This window comes from Sapajus apella, unplaced genomic scaffold (assembly GCF_009761245.1).
Source record: "Sapajus apella isolate SASKATOON/1434 unplaced genomic scaffold, GSC_monkey_1.0 scaffold74, whole genome shotgun sequence".
NCBI lineage: Eukaryota > Metazoa > Chordata > Mammalia > Primates > Cebidae > Sapajus > Sapajus apella.
The window spans coordinates 690070-710536 of NW_022437014.1; the positions used below are offsets into that span (position 1 = coordinate 690070).

Below are 20467 nucleotides of genomic sequence, written 5' to 3' on the forward strand. Positions count from 1 at the left end.
CAAACTTCTGGGCTCAAGTGAACCACCCACCTTGGCTTCCCCAGGTGCTGGGATTATAGGCATAAGCCACCGCACCCAGCCTTAGAATGCTGTATTTTTATATATTTAAAATTTTTATGACTTTTTAAATCACTTAAGACTCAGAAATTGCAAAAACATTACAGTACAGACAGTTCCTTCTTATGATTCACCTAGCTTCCCCCCATAATAATACCTTACATAACCATAGTACATTGTCAAAACCAGGAAACTGATGTTGGTACAATACTATTAACTTATAACGGAACTATGTTTCTTTTTTAAAAAAACTATAGTATCATTTTCACAAATTCAAAGAATTTATCTAAGAAAATGATAGGGTAAAGAGATCTATGTGTAACCCAGATTTAACTGGATTATCACGGACAAAATATTTGAATAAAGTGCTTTATAACCACTCTTAAAACTTTTATTTCTATTCAAATAAAAAATGAATAAAATTTCATATAGTTATTAAATTTAATATCAAATCAAATACCTAATATATAAAATGAAAAAGTGACAGTTAAACACATCACTGAAAATGAAAATGTAAAAAAAAACCATAGGCTAGCAAATCTAGTTTTAAAAATGTACTATAATAAATGTATACATAAGCATACACAAACCTGTACTAGATCTATCATCAGTAGCATATACTTTGATTAAACCCGTATTAAAAGGTGCCTGCTCCACAGTGTGTGTCCCATGACCACTATCCATGCTGCCATGACTAACAGCATCCAGGTCACTGCCATCTGCTTAAGAACACAATTTGACAGCATTTTACTACTCAAGGAGGTATGAAAAATACACATTAATTTGTTGCTCAAGCTAATAACCCACCAATATAATACTGAACATGAAAAGTGCTGAATACTTAGCAAAACACAACTATAACAAATAAACCTATTGTGAGTTATTAATGAACACTAAAACAATACACACAAAGGTGGTCAGAAATTGAAACATTTGAAACAGAAGAGAAATCTGGTGGTTTTTAAATGGGAAAAGTAATATTATAATTTGCTTAACAACAGTAAAAACTAAAACATATTCAATATTTTAAAGCTATTTAAAATTTCTAAAAATGTAAACTGTAGCTAGTCAATTAATTTTGAAAAACAAGTAAAACACATACATCCCTTACCTGAGAGAGTTGTTTGTGATAAGTGTGCATGTTTCTTTAAAGCTCTTTTGAACTGTGTTACTCCTAAAACAACATTTCTTACTTTTGTCCAAAGAAAATAGCCACTACGACTTCTTGAAGGCCAGGTACTTTCCAAAACAGCCTATTCATTCAACAAAATAAAATAATTAGTAAGATAATTTTTTATAAGTGAACATACATTGGTTTCAGAATCGAGCTAAAGAATACCAAAGTAGGCCAGGCACGGTGGCTCACGCCTGTAATCCCAGCAGTTTGGGAAGCTGAGGCAGGTGAATCACTTGAGCCCAGAAATTCGAGACATGTCTGGGTAACAAGGTGAAAACCTGCCTCTACAAAAAATAGTAAAATTAACCAGGCATGGTGACACCCGTCTGTAGTCCCAGCTACTCAGGAAGCTCAGGTGGAAGATCAATTGAGCCTGGGAGTCAAGGCTGCAGTGAGCCATGATCATGCCACTGCGCTCTTGCCTGGGTGACAGAGTGACACTCTGTTTCAAAGAAAAAAAAAATCAAAGTAGATTGTATAACATAAAAAAGAACTAAAAGTCTTCCTTGACAAAATTTATTTTATATACTCTAAAATAAATGACAAATAACCCCCTGCATAATTATTTCTGTCATTAAACTTAAGGTTGTACAATGACAAAAGTAATACTCTTTATCCATTAAATCAAGGTATTTACCTTATTATAATAACCATAAGTAATGGCGTTGGGGTCAATACCAGCCTTCTGCATTTCAAAAAGCACTCGAACTGCAAGCACTGGCTGATCATACTGTCCACAGAGTTGCATAAGAATGCGATAGCATACCTGAAATATAAGTTCAAAATTGTACAGAAACACAGATGTCACTATGTACATACATCTAGAATAAAACAATGCATTTTAAACAATAATTGTGGCAGGGCACAGTGGCTCATGCCTGTAATCCCAACATTTTGGAAGGCCAAGGCAGGTGAACCTCTTAAGCCCAGGAGCTTCAGACCAACCTAGACCACACAGTGAGACCCTATCTCTACAAAAAAATTAAATTAGCCAGGCACGGTGGCACATGACTGTAGTCACAGCTGTCTGGGAGGCTAAAATGGGAGAACTGCATCGCTTGAGCCCAAGAGGTTAAGGCTGCAGTGAGCCGTGATGAAGTTTTGCTGTCTAGTCTAGGCTGGAGTACAGTGGCTGTTCACAGGCAGAATCATAACGCACTACAGCTTTGAATTTCTGGGCTCAGGCAGTCCTCCTGCTTCAGTTTCCTGAGTAACGGGGATTCTAGGCATTCACTAACTGCATCCAGCCTAGCTGCTAGCTTTTAAATGCCCAGAACATCTTGCTGTCTAGCACCCTTATTGGGCGTACCTTCTAATAGAGCACCCATTATAACCTTTTCTTCCTCTTATTTAACCTTTCATCTCTGCCCTCCAGCCTGGTGACAGAGTGAGATCTTGTCTCAAAAACAGTAATAATAATAACAGTTACCTCATCAGGTGGATCCATCTTCTTTGACTGCATTTTTTTAAGCACATCATATGCTGTTTTCAGAGCCCTGACTTTTGAATGACAGACTTTCACGTAAGCTGGGAGACAAATAAACCACAGGCCGTAGCAGTGGCGCAGTAGGCACCTGGACCACATCTGAGGGATGGAAGAGTACCTCTTTGCCATTGTATGAGCTGATTTAATTTCCTGGAAAAATACAAGGATCTTACTAATAAATTTACGCACGTAGGCATCTATACTTAACTGAATGCTAAACAAGTACAAGTCACATGCTTTTATAATGTTTCCGTAACAAAATATGTCTGTAATTAATGTATTTTCAAGTTTCTGCTTGAATCTATATTAAACAGCACATAAAGTTCTAGGGCAAGAGAACTAGTTAATTTCTTCAAGTCAGATTACTCCATCTTCAGAGTCCTTTGGGGAACATAATCATCTAGTAATAGTTATATATGAAGGGAGAAAGGATAAATATTTATTTCTTGTTCTAATATTTTATTACATGAAGAATGTGATAAAGTACCTGTTTTGTTCTTCTGAACATGGGTGAAGGGCTGTTGGGACTACTTGATTTTGAAGGCAATTTGTTCTTCTTTGCTTGTGGAAATACCTCAGGTCTCTCAAATAAATTGTTCCTAAGAACTGGAAATCCATTATAGCTGTTTTAGAAAAGAAAAAAAAAATAGTTCTCAAGCACATATAGATGATCATAGTTTTTATAGGTTAATATGATTATGACCAATGGCTTCTTCACTTAGAATTTAACTATCTTTCTTCATCAGGCTACAATATATACTCAACAAATATTCATGCTAATGTTGCTTTTCTTACTATAATAATTAGAAATGTAACAGCCAAATTCAGACTCAAGTTATTTTTTGAGGAAAAGGGAAAAACATATAAATGAATATGACAGCCAACTCCAAAGTAACTTAAGCAAACTTTTAAAAGTTAGTACTCTTGTAAATATGTAACAAACAAATTAAATATCATAGTTGGTAAAAGGCCCACCAATTTAGGACTCTTTCAAACAGGGCAATCATTAATGCCATTGCTTTGGATTAACATATTTACTGTTGAACCTCCCTTCTTAGAAAGATGCAAATAACACATTAGCACACCAGGCCTAGCTCTCACATTCTCATGAATTGGTTTGTCAGGTTAGCTAGTGGGTTCAGGGCACCAGTTATAAGAAGGAAAATTGAGAGGGTTAAATAAGAGGAAGAAAAGGTTATAATGGGTGCTCTATTAGAAGGTATGCCCAATAAGGGTGCTAGACAGCAAGATGTTCTGGGCATTTAAAAGCTAGCAGCTAGGCTGGATGCAGTTAGTGAATGCCTAGAATCCCCCTTACTTAGGAAACTGAAGCAGGAGGACTGCCTGAGCCCAGAAATTCAAAGCTGTAGTGCGTTATGATTCTGCCTGTGAACAGCCACTGTACTCCAGCCTAGACTAGGCAGCAAAACTTCATTAATAAATAAGTAAGTATGTAAGTGAAAGGCAGCAGTTAGGAAAAAGATTTGTTGAAAGGAACCAAAGCAGCCTCCTGAGCAATAAACTTAACCTGTTTAAGAATACTACATAGTGTTTTCTTAAAGGCATATAAATAATTTTAATTAGGAAGAAACCTAACTATAATAAAAGAGGGTAGACAATATTTTTTATACATTACTATAGTCAAATTCCACAGAATCAGAAAATATTAGTAATGATTTAACGTTGAGTAGGAAATAGCAAAGAAATCCAGGAAAACCATGTTCCTTAAAAAATTCATTGTATATGTATGATGAGATAATAAGACCATTTTGTGTGTCTTATTTCAAATGCCTCATTATTTTACATAGACAATGTAAGTATATGAGTAATCTCTTATGAGGCAGACTCTCTGTGCTCATTAAGGACATTTACAGTGTTTTCCCAATGATGGTTGTGATTACACCAAAATTATTACATTGGTAGTCTGAAGAAGAAAAAAAAGACTCTTAAAAAAAAAATGGAAACTTTTTAAGCTATGTAATTTTTTTTAATTTTTTGATATGGTGTCTACTCTTTGCCCAGGCTGGAGTGCAGTAGCTCAATCATGGCTCACTGCAGCCTCAACCTCCCAGGCTCAAGTGATCCGCCCGCCTCAACCTCCTGAGTAGCTGAGACTACAGGTGTGCACCACCATGCCCAGGTACTTTTAAAAATTATTTGTAGAGACAAGGTCTCGCTATGTTGCCCAGGCAGGAATAATGTGGGTTTTTTTGAGAAAGAGTCTCATTCTGTCACCCAGGCTGGAGTGCAGTGGTGCGATCTCAGCTCACTGCAACCTCTGCCTCACGGGTTCAAGCAATTCTCCTGCCTCAGCCTCCTGAGTAGCCAGGATTACAGGCGCCTGCCACCATGCCTGGCTAATTTTTGTATTTTTAGCAGAGACAGGGATTTCACCATGTTGACCAGGCTAGTCTTGAACGCCTGACCTCAAATGATCCGCCCACCCCAAATTCCCAAAGTGCTGGGATTACAGGCAGGAGCCATCGCGCCTGACCAAATTTTCTTAAAGGACTAAATTTAAAAGTAAAATTTAAATTACAAAGTTAAAACCAAACCACAGAAGAAAAACACAAAACGCTATTAGTGACATATACCAAAAGGCAAATAAGGATAAAGTACAAGAGATTTTTAAAAATGAGAACTTGTTAGAAAAAAAAAGAGAGGAAGAAAAAAATTGAGAAATACTTTAAATATCTTTGACAAAAGACATTTAAAAAGTGATACGAACATCATCATCACTGGAAAAATATTTACTAATATTTTCTTATTCTGTGGAATTTGACTATAGTAGTGTATAAAAAATACTGTCTACCCTCTTTTATTATAGTTAGGTTTCTTCCTAATTAAAACTATTTATATGCCTTTAACAAATCAAGTGGCCTGTAATTAAACAACATTCATAAACATCTATCACACCACTTTTTCATCTGTAAAAGGAAGAATTTAATCCAAGTCATAAATGAGGATGTCTTCAAAAATCCTCTTCCAAAGAAAATAAAAAACTGTGATTCAATGGGTGATAGATGTGAAATGGTTTTAGAATCTTTAAACAAAGTAAGAAAGTATTACTGGAGAATTAAAAAATCATTTAAACTCTAAAAGAAACTACAATTTCAAGTGAAAATTAATATATATTAGAAACTAAGTAATACATTGACCTCTATCATAGCCCTTATTTTATTACGCTCAGGACTTTTCTCTCTTCTTCACTAGACTTGAAGGCAGGGACAATGTGTCATTCAAGTCTATACACTAAGCGCTTAGTACAGTGTCTAACCAAATTTCCTAAATTATCAATGATCAATTTCAATAATTCTGAATTTCCATGGCTTAAAACTTATGAAAACAATTAGTGACCTAAAAAATTATATTGTACAAATCAAGGCCACAAATATTGTCTCTATATCAGATTTCATCTTTTTTAAAACAAGGTTATATTAGTCAATGTGTGTATGGGATGAAAAAAGGGACTGAAAGTGAGGAGACCAGCTTTAATTTAAAAAAATCAAAAATCTATAATAGAAGTGCTGTATTTGAGGTGGGGAGTCTAACTGAATGTAATCAACATTTACAAGGACAGATACTTATGCAGGCATCATTAGAGAGCTTCCCAAGTCTATATTATGCAAAATTATATATTTTTTCTTTTAATACCTCAAAGCTTAATAATGGATGTGGGATAAGCTTGCTTACCACCTAAAAATTAGGGATCTGTAAAGTTTGGATTTTTGAAAATACCACAGTCCTTAGAAAGCTACGCCACAGATGATGGATTCCTTCTCTCTTTCAATCTCAAACATTCTGCCTCTTGAATACCTGTACTGTAAAGGGGGTTCTTCACCATTGGGTAGGTGGGGGATCTCAGGTGGTGTTACAAAAACAGTATGTTCACTTTTGAAAGATTCATCCAGTTCTATAAGTCGCACTTCACCACTCTTGTCCATATCCACCTAAAGGAATTTTAAAAACATATATTAAAAAACCCACATTGGTTAGCCAACTGTTCATACACAGGGAAGTGGTTAAATAAACCATCTGCAACACTAGATACTAAACAGCTATTAAAAAACAAGAGTGAGCAAGTTCTCTATGAGCGCCAAAATAATTAAGTGAAAACAGCAAAGTGCAAACTGTAAATAGTATACTACCTTTTGAGTAAGAAAGGGGGAAAATAAGAATATATATACATTTTTGCCTATATTTACATAAAGAAATACTAGAAGTATACTAAGAAAAGTAATTACCTATATGAGGAAGAGGAAAGGAATAGCGTAGACAAGGATGGAATAGGACCCAGATGTCTCAATGTATACCTTTTTATATTTGAATACACCTTTTTATATTCAAATGTTTCACATTTGAATCATGAGAATGTAATCAAGAAATAATCTTTAAAAATGCACGTACATGTGTGTCTGTGTGATGAGAACAGTGAATTCTATACATTTTTAAAATTTATACTAAATGTAACAAATTTCCCTAAGCTCTTTCAGCATACGTAGAAGTACACTTGAATTAAACTCTAGTCACATCAATATCTAAAGCACTTTAGTGGTACTGTTTCCACTAGGCACTGGATGGCAAAGTAATATCCAGAAAAAATGAAAGCTTCATAGAACCTAAACTGCCCCACAAGAGCTCATAAACTAAAGAGCATAATATTGATATTAATAAAAAAGGATGTTATACATATGACAAAATACATTTCACAGAACTTTATTAGGTTAGAAATATATATCGTATACCATGTGGATTAAGTGGGAGAGCAAGAATTATTAAAAAGTTAACCCTTGAAGATAAGGATTTAGAGCAGAGTATACCAAGAAATAACAGAGATGAGTTTTAAAATTTTTCTAACATTTTAAGGAACTGATAGATTCAAAATCTTCTTATATAAATTATTGATTATATTTAACAGCATTATATGCTATGCTCTCTCGGACTAAATGTTTTTTAATGGTATATCCACACAGTGAACCAGACAAAAATTAGGACATGATTCAGAATTATAATCAATGAGTAAAACATTCACAAAATAACAATAAATGAGAAAAAATCAGCCTACAAAATCATATATATATATTATGATTCCTTTTTTTTTGTTTTTTTGTTTTAAGACAGAGTCGTGCGCTGTCACCTAGGCTGGAGTGCAGTCGTGCAATTTTGGCCCACCACAACCACCACCTCCCAGGTTCAAGTGATTCTCATGCCTCAGCCTTCTAAGTAGCTGGGACTACAGGTGCACACCACCACACCTGGTTAATTTTTATATTTTTAGTAGTGACGGGGTTTCACCATGTTGGCCAGGGTGATCAGGAACTCCTGACCTTAGGTGATCTGCCCTCCTTGGCCTCCCAAAGTGCTGGGATTACAGGCATAAGCCACTGCACCCAGCCTTGGTGACAGTATATCATGATTCTTAATGTTTTTTTGAGACACGGTCTTGCTCTGTTGCCCAGGCTAAAATGCCATGGTTCAATCACAGCTTGCTGCAACCTCAAACTACTGGGTTCAAGTTATCCTCCTGCCTTAGTCTCTCAAGTAGCTGGGACTATAGGCACGTGCCACCACACCCAGCTAATTTTTCTTTTCTTTTCTTTGGTAGAGAAGGGGTCTTGCTATGTTGCCCAGACTGGTCTGGAACTCCTGGCCTATAAGAAATCCTTCTGCCTCAGCTTCCCAAAAATGTTGAGATTACAGGAATGAGCCACCATGCCCAGAAATGTTAATTTGTTTAATAGTTCTCACTCTTTTTTAACAGCTTCTCTCTCTCCATATTGGTGCCTACTTTCCATTCTCTAGCCATATTATCTCATAAAAAAGTGTGGGGTCCAGGACTACTGCTCTAATTTTCCGTAAAGTCTACAAAAATATTAAAATTACCTTGGTAAAATATACTTTCTTTTACTTATATATCAAAAAAATCTCATTTTAACATTATAAAAATATGCATGCAATAAATCCTACATTTATCAGTTGGACATCTCTGTCTTTTGGAAAGCATGGTGACATCTGTCTCTACTGAGAGAAAAAGAAATCCAACACCCACAGCAGGATAAAATTAAAATAATTTTCATATTCTCTTCATATTTTCCCACAAGACATTAATATGCTCAGAAAACACTGGAAAGGGATTCTTGGGAAACCAAGAAAAAAAATCTTACCAGACTATTTGTTACACAAAACTGCCTTTAGTTAAGCAGCATCCCACAGGAACAGATTGCAAGGATTTAAAATATAATCACATGAAGAACAGGAACACATGGTTCTTAAATTAGTCATAAATGAAACTCACATAGTTCTCATGTATTATTTTTCTTATCTCTATTCAGTATTACCCACTCCAGCTTTTTAAAGTCAGTCAAGTGTTTTGTTTGGATATGCTAAGATCAAAAGAGTTAATACACCATGTGAGAATAAGTGAATAACAATACCACACATCTAATTTTTGTTCAATACGAGTCATCAACCATGAGACAGTTAATGTGTATCTAATATTATTTATTTTCTATAGCTAAACTGCCAGAGGTAAGAAGATTTGTTCCCTTAAAAACTTAAGCTCAAGGCCGGGCGCGGTGGCTCAAGCCTGTAATCCCAGCGCTTTGGGAGGCTGAGGCGGGTGGATCACGAGGTCAAGAGATCGAGACCATCCTGGTCAACACGGTGAAACCCCGTCTCTACTAAAAATACAAAAAATTAGCTGGGCATGGTGGTGCGTGCCTATAATCCCAGCTACTCAGGAGGCTGAGGCAGGAGAATTGCCTGAACCCAGGAGGCGGAGGTTGCGGTGAGCTGAGATCGCGCCATTGCACTCCAGCCTGGGTAACATGAGTGAAACTCCGTCTCAAAAAAAAAAAAAAAAACCTCAAAGTTACTCAACTAAAGAATAACTCCACATAAATTATTCTTTTTAAAGTGTTACTGATATTCAGAAAACATTTGCAGATGAATAGTAAGCACAGACTTTTTGTGAGTCGCTGTGGTATCAAAACATGAAAGGTAGTAACAGCCTCGTATAATCATTTACATTTCAGAGAGTTCTGCTTAATAACAACACAGGGTTACAATTAACCTCTGCTCTAACTGCATATGAACTTTATTAAGATATATTTTGAATCTTGTGACACTTTATTTTCTCTAGTAAGAGTCTCTTGAATTATAATAAAGCAAATACAAGTAATTATGTTTTAGTGCATTAATTTTCAGTTTTGATTTTCAGAGTAATCATTAAAATCTTTAAGTATAATGTTAATCCATTATATGTAAGTGATCTTTTGTTGGATTCAGACTTTGAATAGATAAACAACATTTTAGGAAAATAGTCTACCTAGAAACAATGATTATATATTTAATAGAATTTTCTTTTTCAAGACTTCTCAGAATTCATAATCTTTAAGTAATGATTCCAGTCATCTTCTGCATGGACTATCATCACATAAACAATCGGTGGCCTATAGAAAATCCTAGACAACATGATGTATTAATTATGAGCACCAAGATATGCTCCTTAGGACGCACTACCCTAAGTAGCAAAATTACAAATCTTGTATATCTTAGACATTAATATTTATTTAAATCATGTGACTTAGCTAAGAATCCTGAGTTCTTAGCTAAAACGGAAACTTCTGAATAGGACACATATAATAGGCCAAAAATAAAAGGGAACAGTCAAAGACTTCTCTCTTCTCACTGTCACTTGGATTCTGACAACCAATTCAGTGTTCTCATGTGGATTAATAAATTTATTGGCTAAAGCATGCTATTAGCAAAACCTTGGTTACCAGTTTGGTCCCTTACAATTCAGTAAGGTTTGCACAAGTAACAAGTTATACAAATGTATGCCACTGTTTGTCAGGGAAGCTAAGTGAGAACATACGTACAACCAATGGAAGCCCAGCACCATGTGAGAAAATCATTGGAAGTTCATAATGACAGACAGAAACATCATCTCTATATACCAAAAAACCCACAGTTGTTCTATAAAAAAAGAATGTAGGCTGGATGTGGTGGCTCACGCCTAAAATCCCAGCACTTTGTGAGGCTGAGGCAGACAGATTGCCTGAGGTCAGGAGTTTGAGACCAGTCTGACCAACATGGTGAAACCCAGTCTCTACAAAAAAAATACAAAAAAATTAGCTGGGTGTGGTGGCGGGCACCTGTTATCCCAGCTACTCGGGAGGTTGAAGCAGGGAAACTGCTTGAACCAGGGAGCTGAAGGTTGCAGTGAGCTGAGGTCGCGCCACTGCACTCCAGCCTGGGCGACAGAGTGAGACTCCGAATCCAAAAAAAAAAAAAAAATGTAGAGGAATTATTTTTTAAAGCACATCTTCCTATTTATTGCCAACATTTAATTTTATAAGCATTGATATGGTCTGGATATTTGTCTACTCCAAATCTTATGTTGAAACGTAATCCTCAATGTTGGAGGTGGGACCTGGTGGGAGGCATTTGGGTCATGGGGCAAATTCCTCATAGCTTGGTTCTGTCTTTGTGGTAGTGAGCAAGTTCTCATGAGATGTTTTATTTAAGCATACGGCACCTCTACCACTCCCTCTCTTGTTCCAGCTCTGGCCATGTGACATATTGGCTCCCTGTTGGTGCGTGCACCTTGCTTTCTTTTAAAGCCAGCAGAACTGGGGGCAAATTAAACCTCTTTTCTTTATAAATTACCCAGAGCAGGTATTTCTTTATAGAAACACAAGAATGGCCTAACAGAAGCACCAAATAAGACAAACATAAAACTTTGATTAAAACACTGAAAAAAAAGTTCTTGGTATAATGCTCTAATGAAGACAAAACTGTCAAGGAGTTATGACATTATCTCCTTGAAATATGTTTTCACCATGCACAGTGGCCACTCCGATAAACCCAGCACTTCGGGAGGCTACTACGGGAGGATCGCTTAAGTCCAGGTGTTCAAGACCAACCTGGGAACCACAGAGAAACCCTGTCTCTACAAAAAATAAAAAAAAAAATTAAAAAAGACCAGGTGCAGTGGCTCACGCCTGTAATCCCAGCACTTTGGAAGCCCGCAGCGGGCGGATCACGAGGTCAGGATATCGAGACCATTCTTGCCAACATGGTGAAACCCCATCTCTACTAAAATACAAAAAATTAGCTGGGTGTGGTGGTGAGTGCCTGTAGTCCCAGCTACTTGGGAGGCTGAGGCAGGAGACCTGCTTGAGCCAGGGAGGCACAGATTGCAGTGAGCCCAGATTGCTCCACTGCACCCCAGCCTGGTGACAGAGCGAGACTCCGTCTCAAAAATAAATGAATAAATAAAAATAAAAATGGTCAAGGACAGTGGCATACATGTGTGGTCCCAGCTACTCAAGAGGCTGAGGTGGGAAATCACTTGGGCACAGGAAGTCGAGTCTGCAGTAAGCTGAGATCATGCCACAGCACTCCAACCTGGGTGACAGAGGGAGGCCCTATCTCAAAAATAAAAAATAATTAAAAAAAAAAAAAAAAAACAGGTTTTCAAAGCTTTATAGACCAGAGCTCAACACACAAAATGCAGGGGAACCCTGTTTGCAAATAGGTTACCCAAACTGTAGAAAATAAATCTTCCCCCAAAACAATGCCTTTTCTGGGGTGATGAAAATATTTGGAGGTCATGGTTACGTGGAAATATGTGTTTGTCAAAACTCACTAAACTTTGTACATCAATGGTGTATTTATTGTTTGTATATCTCCATAAATCTGATTTTTAAAATGTCCTAAAAAGTGGTTAGCATATCATTCCACACATACAAAATTGACACTTCACCGTTGTTGGGTTTTGTTTAGAGATGAAGTCTCACTACGTTGCCCAGGCTGGACGCCAACTCCTGGGCTCCCTGCCTTAGCCTCTTGAGTAGCCAGCAGTAATCCCTCTTGGGATTAAAGGTGCACACCACCATGCCCGACTTATAAAAATTTCATACTTATTTATAGCAAAACACTGTGCTACCATTTGAAATATAGCTAATCACCATTTATAACAGTGTTTCTATGGGAAAAAGAATTGTGAGTTTTAAGCAGGTAATGACGTGTATCCACCTTTTCCCTATTCCAAAGCATTTTCAAGAAAGAACTAGGGATGATATTTCTGGATACTTTCACTTGTTAATTCCCCAACAGTACCAGAAATAGTATTTCTCTGTATCAACCATCCCTCAGGTGTTCTAAACTGAAGGAAGGTAGATGCCTAAAAGGTTCTGAATGTGTTCCTGCTGTTCCTATGTACAAATCATTCAAAAACTGAGCATTTGTTATGAAATGATAAAGGCATCATGAACAGGAATAAAACCCGGCTAAATGCAAACATAGTCATTTTTCTACTTTTTAGTTTATACAACATTACTCTGAACACTAAGAGATAGCCAGCTATAATTTCTCCTCAAAACATTTTAAAAAACATACATAAGAAAACAACATAGAAAGACTAAATGACTAAAGTCAGAAGTATAATAGTCAAGATTAACGTACTTCTGATTCCCAATGTAGTGTTTTTCCTATTATACTATTTTCCTATTCATAGTGAGAATCACTTCTCATTTTTATAAGACACATTTGTTACTTATTTAACAATCAATAAGGCCAATTTACATTAAACTCAGAATTGTGCCCATTTCTGAATATCAAGGGATGAGTTGTATTTTGGCTGTTTTTTTTTAAAAAAAAACCACACACTAATTTTCTTTCACAATCACATAAATTTGAAAGTGATGAACTTCTTTAGATAATCTCAAAGTTATAAACTGTTGTGATCATACATAATACAACTTTGATTTCTTCCCTTTTTCTATTATCATGGGCATAAGATCATGGATGCTATATACCTATTTAAATACAAATTTACAGAAAAGTTTTAATACAAGTAACTTCTTCCCTTAATCTTAGAGAGTAAGCTGCTGAGCTGATGATGACCCATCATCATCCCTGAATAGTTTTATACTCCCTACAAATGAAGACATTCTCCTGTAGAAATACAATCAACTGGGAATTAACATGCATTATGACTGGAAATCAACACACTAATACATTACTACTATGTAATCATTAAGCCACATTCAGGTTTTGTCAATTAACCTAATAATGTTATGATCTAGATATAACCTAATAATGTTATTATTAATACAGTAACCTAATAATAATCTAGATCTAACCTAATAATGTTGAGATCTAGTTCTTAACTAAGCACTGCGTTTGGTTGTCAAGTCTCCTTATTTCACTTTAGACAAGTTTCTCCATTTTTACTTTATTTTCTTAACCTTAATACTTTGTAGATTACAGAAGTATTCTGTAGAATATCATTTAATATGTGTTTGTCCAGTGCTTCCTTGAGATTATATAGGTCATCTATTTTTGCAGGAATATTACAGAATTGATGTTGTATTCTCATTGCAGCCAATTAGGGGCACACAATGTTGACTTGTCCCATTATAGATGATGTTCACTTTGATGACTTGATTAAAATGGTATTTGCCAGGCTTTTCCACTATAAAGTTACTCTTTTCCCCTTTGCCATTAATATGCATTGTGTGGGGAGGTCCTTAATAACTATGTAAGATCCTGCTTCTCATCAGATGACTTTCAGCTGATTGACTGATACCTGTGACGACTCATGGTTTCTCATTTTACTCAATGGGGTAATCTATTACTAATACTTAATGTTCAAATTATCCTAGATTTGCCTTTGGAAATCCCTTAAAATTGACTTCTGTGTATGTTTCGTTTTAACATGTCTCCATCATTCTTGGAGCAATTCTTGGTTTTCTAGACAAAGATACTTTAGGGCTTATCACATGATGTCCTTGCCCTAAATCTGGGGCTGACCATTTTTCTGAGTCCTGATTCGTTTAGTGGAGAATGGTATTTAGAAGACAAAATCTATACATTAGGTGGGCTCATTGCTGTTGAGCAATGGCTCAACAGTGGCTGCTTCCAAGTCCTCTCAATGTACAGAGGTAGGAATATATGTGTATATACACATACACAGACACATATGCTTACATCTATACTTATTTCTGTATCTGGCATTGAAAACCAATGAGACTATACCAAATCTCCAATTCTATTCCAACACTACAGGGTTCATCTTAGTTTTCTTCACTTCTGTATTTGTAAATCTCTCAATAAGAAACTTTATTATCTTTTTTTTTTTTTTTTTTTGAGACGGAGTTTCGCTCTTGTTACCCAGGCTGGAGTGCAATGGCGCGATCTCGGCTCACCGCAACCTCCGCCTCCTGGGTTCAGGCAATTCTCCTGTCTTGGCATCCCGAGTAGCTGGGATTACAGGCACGCGCCACCATGCCCAGCTAATGTTTTGTATTTTTAGAAGAGACGGGGTTTCACCGTGTTGACCAGGATGGTCTCGATCTCTTGACCTTGTGATCCACCCGCCTCGGCCTCCCAAAGTGCTGGGATTACAGGCATGAGCCACCATGCCCAGCCTATTATCTTTAATATACTTATTTGATCAATTTCCCCCATATGTAACATTCTCATGTCTTTACCACCACACTTCTCCCATGCAGAGATGACTTCTTCACCATAATTTGTTTTTTTTTTTTTTTTTAGATGGAGTCTCACTTTGTCGCCAAGCTGGAGTGCAGTGCTGCGATCTCACTGCAACCTCTGCCTCCCGGGTTCAAGCAATTCTCCTGCCTCAGCCTCCCAAGTAGCTGGGATTACAGAAACACACCACCATGCCCAGATAATTTTTGCATTTTTAGTAGACAGGGTTTCACCATGTTGAACAGGATGGTCTCAATCTCTTGACCTTGTGATCCGCCTGCCACAGCCTCCCAAAATGCTGGGATTACAGGCGTAAGCCACCGTGCCCAGCCCGTAATTTGGTTTTGACAACCCCCTCCAGACCAAATCCCACCCCACCATGCTGGCACCTCTTTCATCTAGATCAAACTCTTGATATCTCATTTGCTTTCCTTGTTATCCCAAGAGGATACTCTCCTCATCCTGCTCAGACTCTGATACTTCATGTTGTGGTCACCTCTGTGTGAGTGCTCTTCTCATCCTGTTCAGGTTCTGACACCCTGCAGCAGTCTGCTCCTCAACATGGACACCCTCTTTAGATTGCCTGTCCTCTACTTCTCCATGTTAGATCATACCTCTCCAGGAATACACTCCTTATCTGGCTTGGAATCCAGTATTCCAGCTAGGCTGTTCCTCTTTCTGCACCCTATTCAGGTTTTGAAGCTCCTTTCTGGACTACCATTCTACTATCTCCTCTCTCTCCAGCATGAATACCTGCCTTGCTCTGTCTCACCTAATGATACTAGGACTGAAGGGAAAGGTTTCATACATAAATTTAAAATTATAGAACTAATTAATTTAAGCTCAAAACTCATTCTCAATTGGAGAAATATTCAGGTAAAACATTTATTGTACTTTTACACCTACTTTCAGCATGTGATGACCCAACTCAGACAAAAAGAAGAGGTGAAAATTACAGACATTCAAGTTGAAGTGCACAGGCAGGCAAAAAAACTCCCAGTTTTGTAAGTAGGCAGGGAGGATTAGGGACCTGATTGCTAAAATAAAACTTATGATTTAGTAAAATCCTTCAAGGTAATTTTAAGAGGTGCATTCTATAATTTCTAGCAAGCCACCAAAACTTTCATTATAAGTGGTCAATGATGAAAATGAAATTTAGATTTTGTTAAAAGTTATAAATAGAAACAACTCATAACATTTATAATAGTCACACAAAATAAGTTAGGGCATTGTAGATGTACCGTTACTTACTTTATCTACACAATCATCAAAAAATGCCAGGCTTGCATCTTTGTCACTAACAAAAGAACATTCTTCAATGAAGCGAATAAACATTTGTGTTTTGGTCATCATGCTATAGAATTTCTGATGTGACCGATCCCGGCTTCTTAAGAAAGCTGTTCAACATAAATATATAATGTCAGAATACATAATATTCATAGGTTCACAGAATATTTGCACTAGGAACAATCTGAACAACCACGTCATCTATACTCCCACACCACTACCATTCTGCACATGCTCTGAGAGGTGAAATGACCTGACGAAGAAACAGGAGAATAACAAGAAAGGAACATAAACCCAGATCTCTCAAATCTTCATCCAGAATTGTCTCCACTGTTCTCTCACCATCTTGAAGATGATAAAGTAGTACATTTGATAATTGCTCTCTTTCCCCTCAAAAGCTTTGCATATTCTGCGCATATATTTGCTCTCATTCTCTCCATATAAATATATATAATAAACACACACACACACACACACACACACACACACACACAGCTTTTTCAAAGCAGCAGTAACATCCCCTCTTTTATTCATTCATGTTTGTGTCTAACTTATTGAAAACAGATAAAAAGTTTATTTCCTGATTTCACCTTACTAATTATGCTCAGTTAGACTGCAGTTGCGCCTTCTTTCAGGCCCAGGAATTCAAGCTCCTTCCAGTCTCAAGGACTGTGTAAACTGTTCTCTCTGCCTACAACACTCTCCTACTTTGCCTTTTTCTGGATAACTTCTACTCATCTTTCAGATAATGGATCAGATGTTACTTCTTCAGAAAAGCCTTCTGTGACATAAGGCTGTGAACTGGAGTTGTTCACTCATTATTTCTAACTGCCTAGTCTCCTGACTCTAAGCTCTTGAGAGAAATAACCATGTCTCTCGTCTTTTTCTCTTTTGTTGGCCATGTCTCTTCTGCATACCACTATATACCCAACGCCCAGCATTTGGAGGTACTGTACTTAACATATACTTATTAAATGAATTTCTCTTTCAAATGTTAAATACTACAAAAGAAGTGTTATACCCGAGCGAGCTAGAAGGAAAGCACCACACTCTGAGATCTAATTGTGAGTCTTTTATTGCCGGCAACCGAGAGTCCACGCATGCTCAAAATCTCTCAGCCCTGAGGAAGGGGTTGGATTTCCTTTTATATGTTACTCAGGGTAAGGGGGCAAAGCGGAATTTTACAGAAACAGAATAAGCAGGTTAGGGGAGGAGGCTGGTAACTAGGAGGCAGGAGGCTTCCATGATTGTTGATTAACTAAGGAGGGTATACACAAGCAGTTCGCATGATTGCTGGTTATCAAGGGGGGCATTTGGTACTTTACATGCAATCAAGGGGGTATTCACAATAGCAAGTGGGCTTGTCAAGCAGGATATAGTTACAACAGTTTTATGTTTCTATAGTTCTAAGAACACGTGACCCAGCACAGTGTGACCCAGGTATGCACTCAGGGGGGAAATGGTGGAGGGGGGAGCCAAGATGGAGTCAATCAGGCTCACTTCTAAGATGGAGTTAGTTTGGCTCACCTCAAAAGAAAATACGTATTATAAAACCAGTTGCACTCCAGAAATTCCCAACTTTTTTTACTTCATGGCACAGACAGGAAATATTTGTAAATATTTGTACAGTATACAATATCTGAAAATACTTGTGAAGTATACTGAATTAAAATAAATGAGGTTATTCAAGCCTGGAGGTGACCATTCCAGAGGTTCCTCTGTATCCCCAACACTGCCTGCTGCTCTGAAAGCTGAAAGTATCAGTATCTCAACACAAGTGACAAAACAAAGTACAGCTGGTGTATGGTTGGGAGGCTCTATATTTTTCTTCTGTATATTGGCTAATGGGATTTTTGAGGTGAGCCAAACTAACTCCATCTTAGAAGTGAGCCTAACTGACTCCATCTTGGCTCCCCCCTCCACCATTTCCCCCCTGAGTGCATACCTGGGTCACACTGTGCTGGGCCACGTGTTCTTAGAACTACAGAAACATAAAACTGTTGTAACTATATCCTGCTTGACAAGCCCACTTGTTATTGTGAATACCCCTTTGACTGACTGTATGTAAAGTACCAAATGCCCCCCTTGATAACCAGCAATCATGAGAACTGCTTGTGTATACCCTCCTTAGTTAATCAACAATCATGGGAGCCTCCTCCCCTAACCTGCTTATTCTGCTTCTGTAAAATTCCGCTTTGCCCCCTTACCCTGAGCAACATATAAAAGGAAATCTAACCCCTTCTTCATGGCTGAGAGATTTTGAGCGTGAGCTGACTCTCAGTTGCCAGCAATAAAGGACTCACAATTAGATCTCAGAGTGTGGTGCCTTCCTTCTAACTCACTCGGGTATAACATTATATCTAATATGCCTGAAAAATAACTAGTCCTATGGAAATGGGTAACCAACAAAGCTGGTATTCACATTCTCCTCAAAATAGGTATGTATTCTCATAAATATGAGCTATTAGCACAGAGAGCAATTGAATCATCACAAAGTTAAGCTCAATGACATGAAAACTTTAAAACTATGCAGTCACTCACCTTGTAAGGCAAAAAGAGAGGCTGCATCGGTGGCTGTCTCAGATGGGGCTTGTGTTATTGGCCTTAAGTATGATCTATAACCTTTTAAAATAGAGGCCATGAAAAACAAAAATGCCTCTTGGATTTCCAAATCTATCATGTGCAACCTCTTTCCAGAATTAAAATCATAGTCATTCATTGCTAAATCCATTAGTCCATCATCTCTTGGTCTCTGCTGCACTGTGAAGACATACAGTATTAGTGTTTTCTCCAAAATCACAAAACTAACACTCATGATGGTATCAATGTAATTTTGTTGTGTTTTGAAAAGGACCCAAGCCACCTCAACTCTTTGTTTATAAAACTTAATCACATATAAACCTTAGCAAAACTTGCCATAGCATTTTGTAGGCTCTGCTGAGTAGACTTTACCCAAATTTACAGCGCTACCCGTTTATCTCACTGCCACCAGGAAGAAAAGGTTCAGCCTGGCCATGTAGCTCATGCCTGTCATCCCAGACCAAGGCAGGAGGGTCACTTGAGGCTAGGAGTTCAAGACTAGCCTGGGCAACATAGAGAGATTCTGTCTCTACAAAAATGTTTTTTAAAGCTCGTGTTCTAAAATAACTATATATAATAAATAACGATTATAGCCTAGAAAGCAACAGAATATCAGAAAGCTGTCCAACATAAATACATGTCGGAATACATATCATTCATAGGCTCAGAGTATTTACACTAGAAAGAATCAACAGCCAAGTCGTCTATACCACCCATACCACTACCATTTCACACATACCCTTAGAGGGGAAATGACAAGACACAGAAAAGAGAATAATAATAAGAACTTATATAAACAGACTTTTCAAATCTTCATCCAGAATTATCTCCATTGTTCTCTCACCATCTTGAAGATTATACATAAACTAGTACATATGAAAATATTTCAAAAATTGCTCTCTTTTCCCTCAAAAGCTTTGCATGTTTTGTTTGTTTGGTTTTTGGGTTTGCTTGTTTTTTGACAGAGTCTCACTCCATCACCCAGGCTGGATGGAGTGCAGTGGCACAATCTCAGCTCACTGCAGCCTCTGCCTCCCAGGCTTGAGAGATTCTCCTGCCTCAGCCTCCCAAGTAGCTGGGATTAAAGCCACCCATCACTACGCCCAGCTAATTTTTGTGTTTTTAGTAGAGACGTGGTTTCACCATGTTGGTGAGGCTGGTTTCCAACTCCTGACTTCAGGTGATCCGCCCACCTGGGCCTTGTAAAGTGCTGGGATTATAGGCGTGAGGCTCCGTGCCCAGCCGCTTTGCATGTTATTGTGCATATACTTGCTCTCACTCTCCATATGAATATATATATATATATATATTACACATCTACATGGCTTTTTCAAAGCAGCAGTGACATTCCCTCTTGTATTTATTCATGTCTGTGTCTT

General features: G+C 37.5%; 1 protein-coding gene across 8 annotated transcripts in view; it reads right to left on the reverse strand.

The window, feature by feature from the left end:
- DENND4A (DENN domain containing 4A) overlaps nucleotides 1–20467 on the reverse strand; it is a 122062-nt gene that overhangs the window by 45221 nt on the left and 56374 nt on the right. For 3 of the 8 annotated variants that reach the window (XM_032251001.1, XM_032251002.1, XM_032251004.1), the window contains 8 exons: nucleotides 19050–19268; nucleotides 16473–16618; nucleotides 6537–6670; nucleotides 3208–3343; nucleotides 2664–2870; nucleotides 1872–2000; nucleotides 1169–1310; nucleotides 648–779 (listed from right to left, as the gene is read on the reverse strand). In XM_032251001.1, the coding sequence (XP_032106892.1) occupies nucleotides 648–779; nucleotides 1169–1310; nucleotides 1872–2000; nucleotides 2664–2870; nucleotides 3208–3343; nucleotides 6537–6670; nucleotides 16473–16618; nucleotides 19050–19268 (1245 nt within the window). The remainder of the gene's footprint in view (nucleotides 1–647; nucleotides 780–1168; nucleotides 1311–1871; nucleotides 2001–2663; nucleotides 2871–3207; nucleotides 3344–6536; nucleotides 6671–16472; nucleotides 16619–19049; nucleotides 19269–20467) is intronic. The other 5 variants (XM_032251006.1, XM_032251009.1, XM_032251008.1 and 2 more) reach the window with 2 other exon arrangements.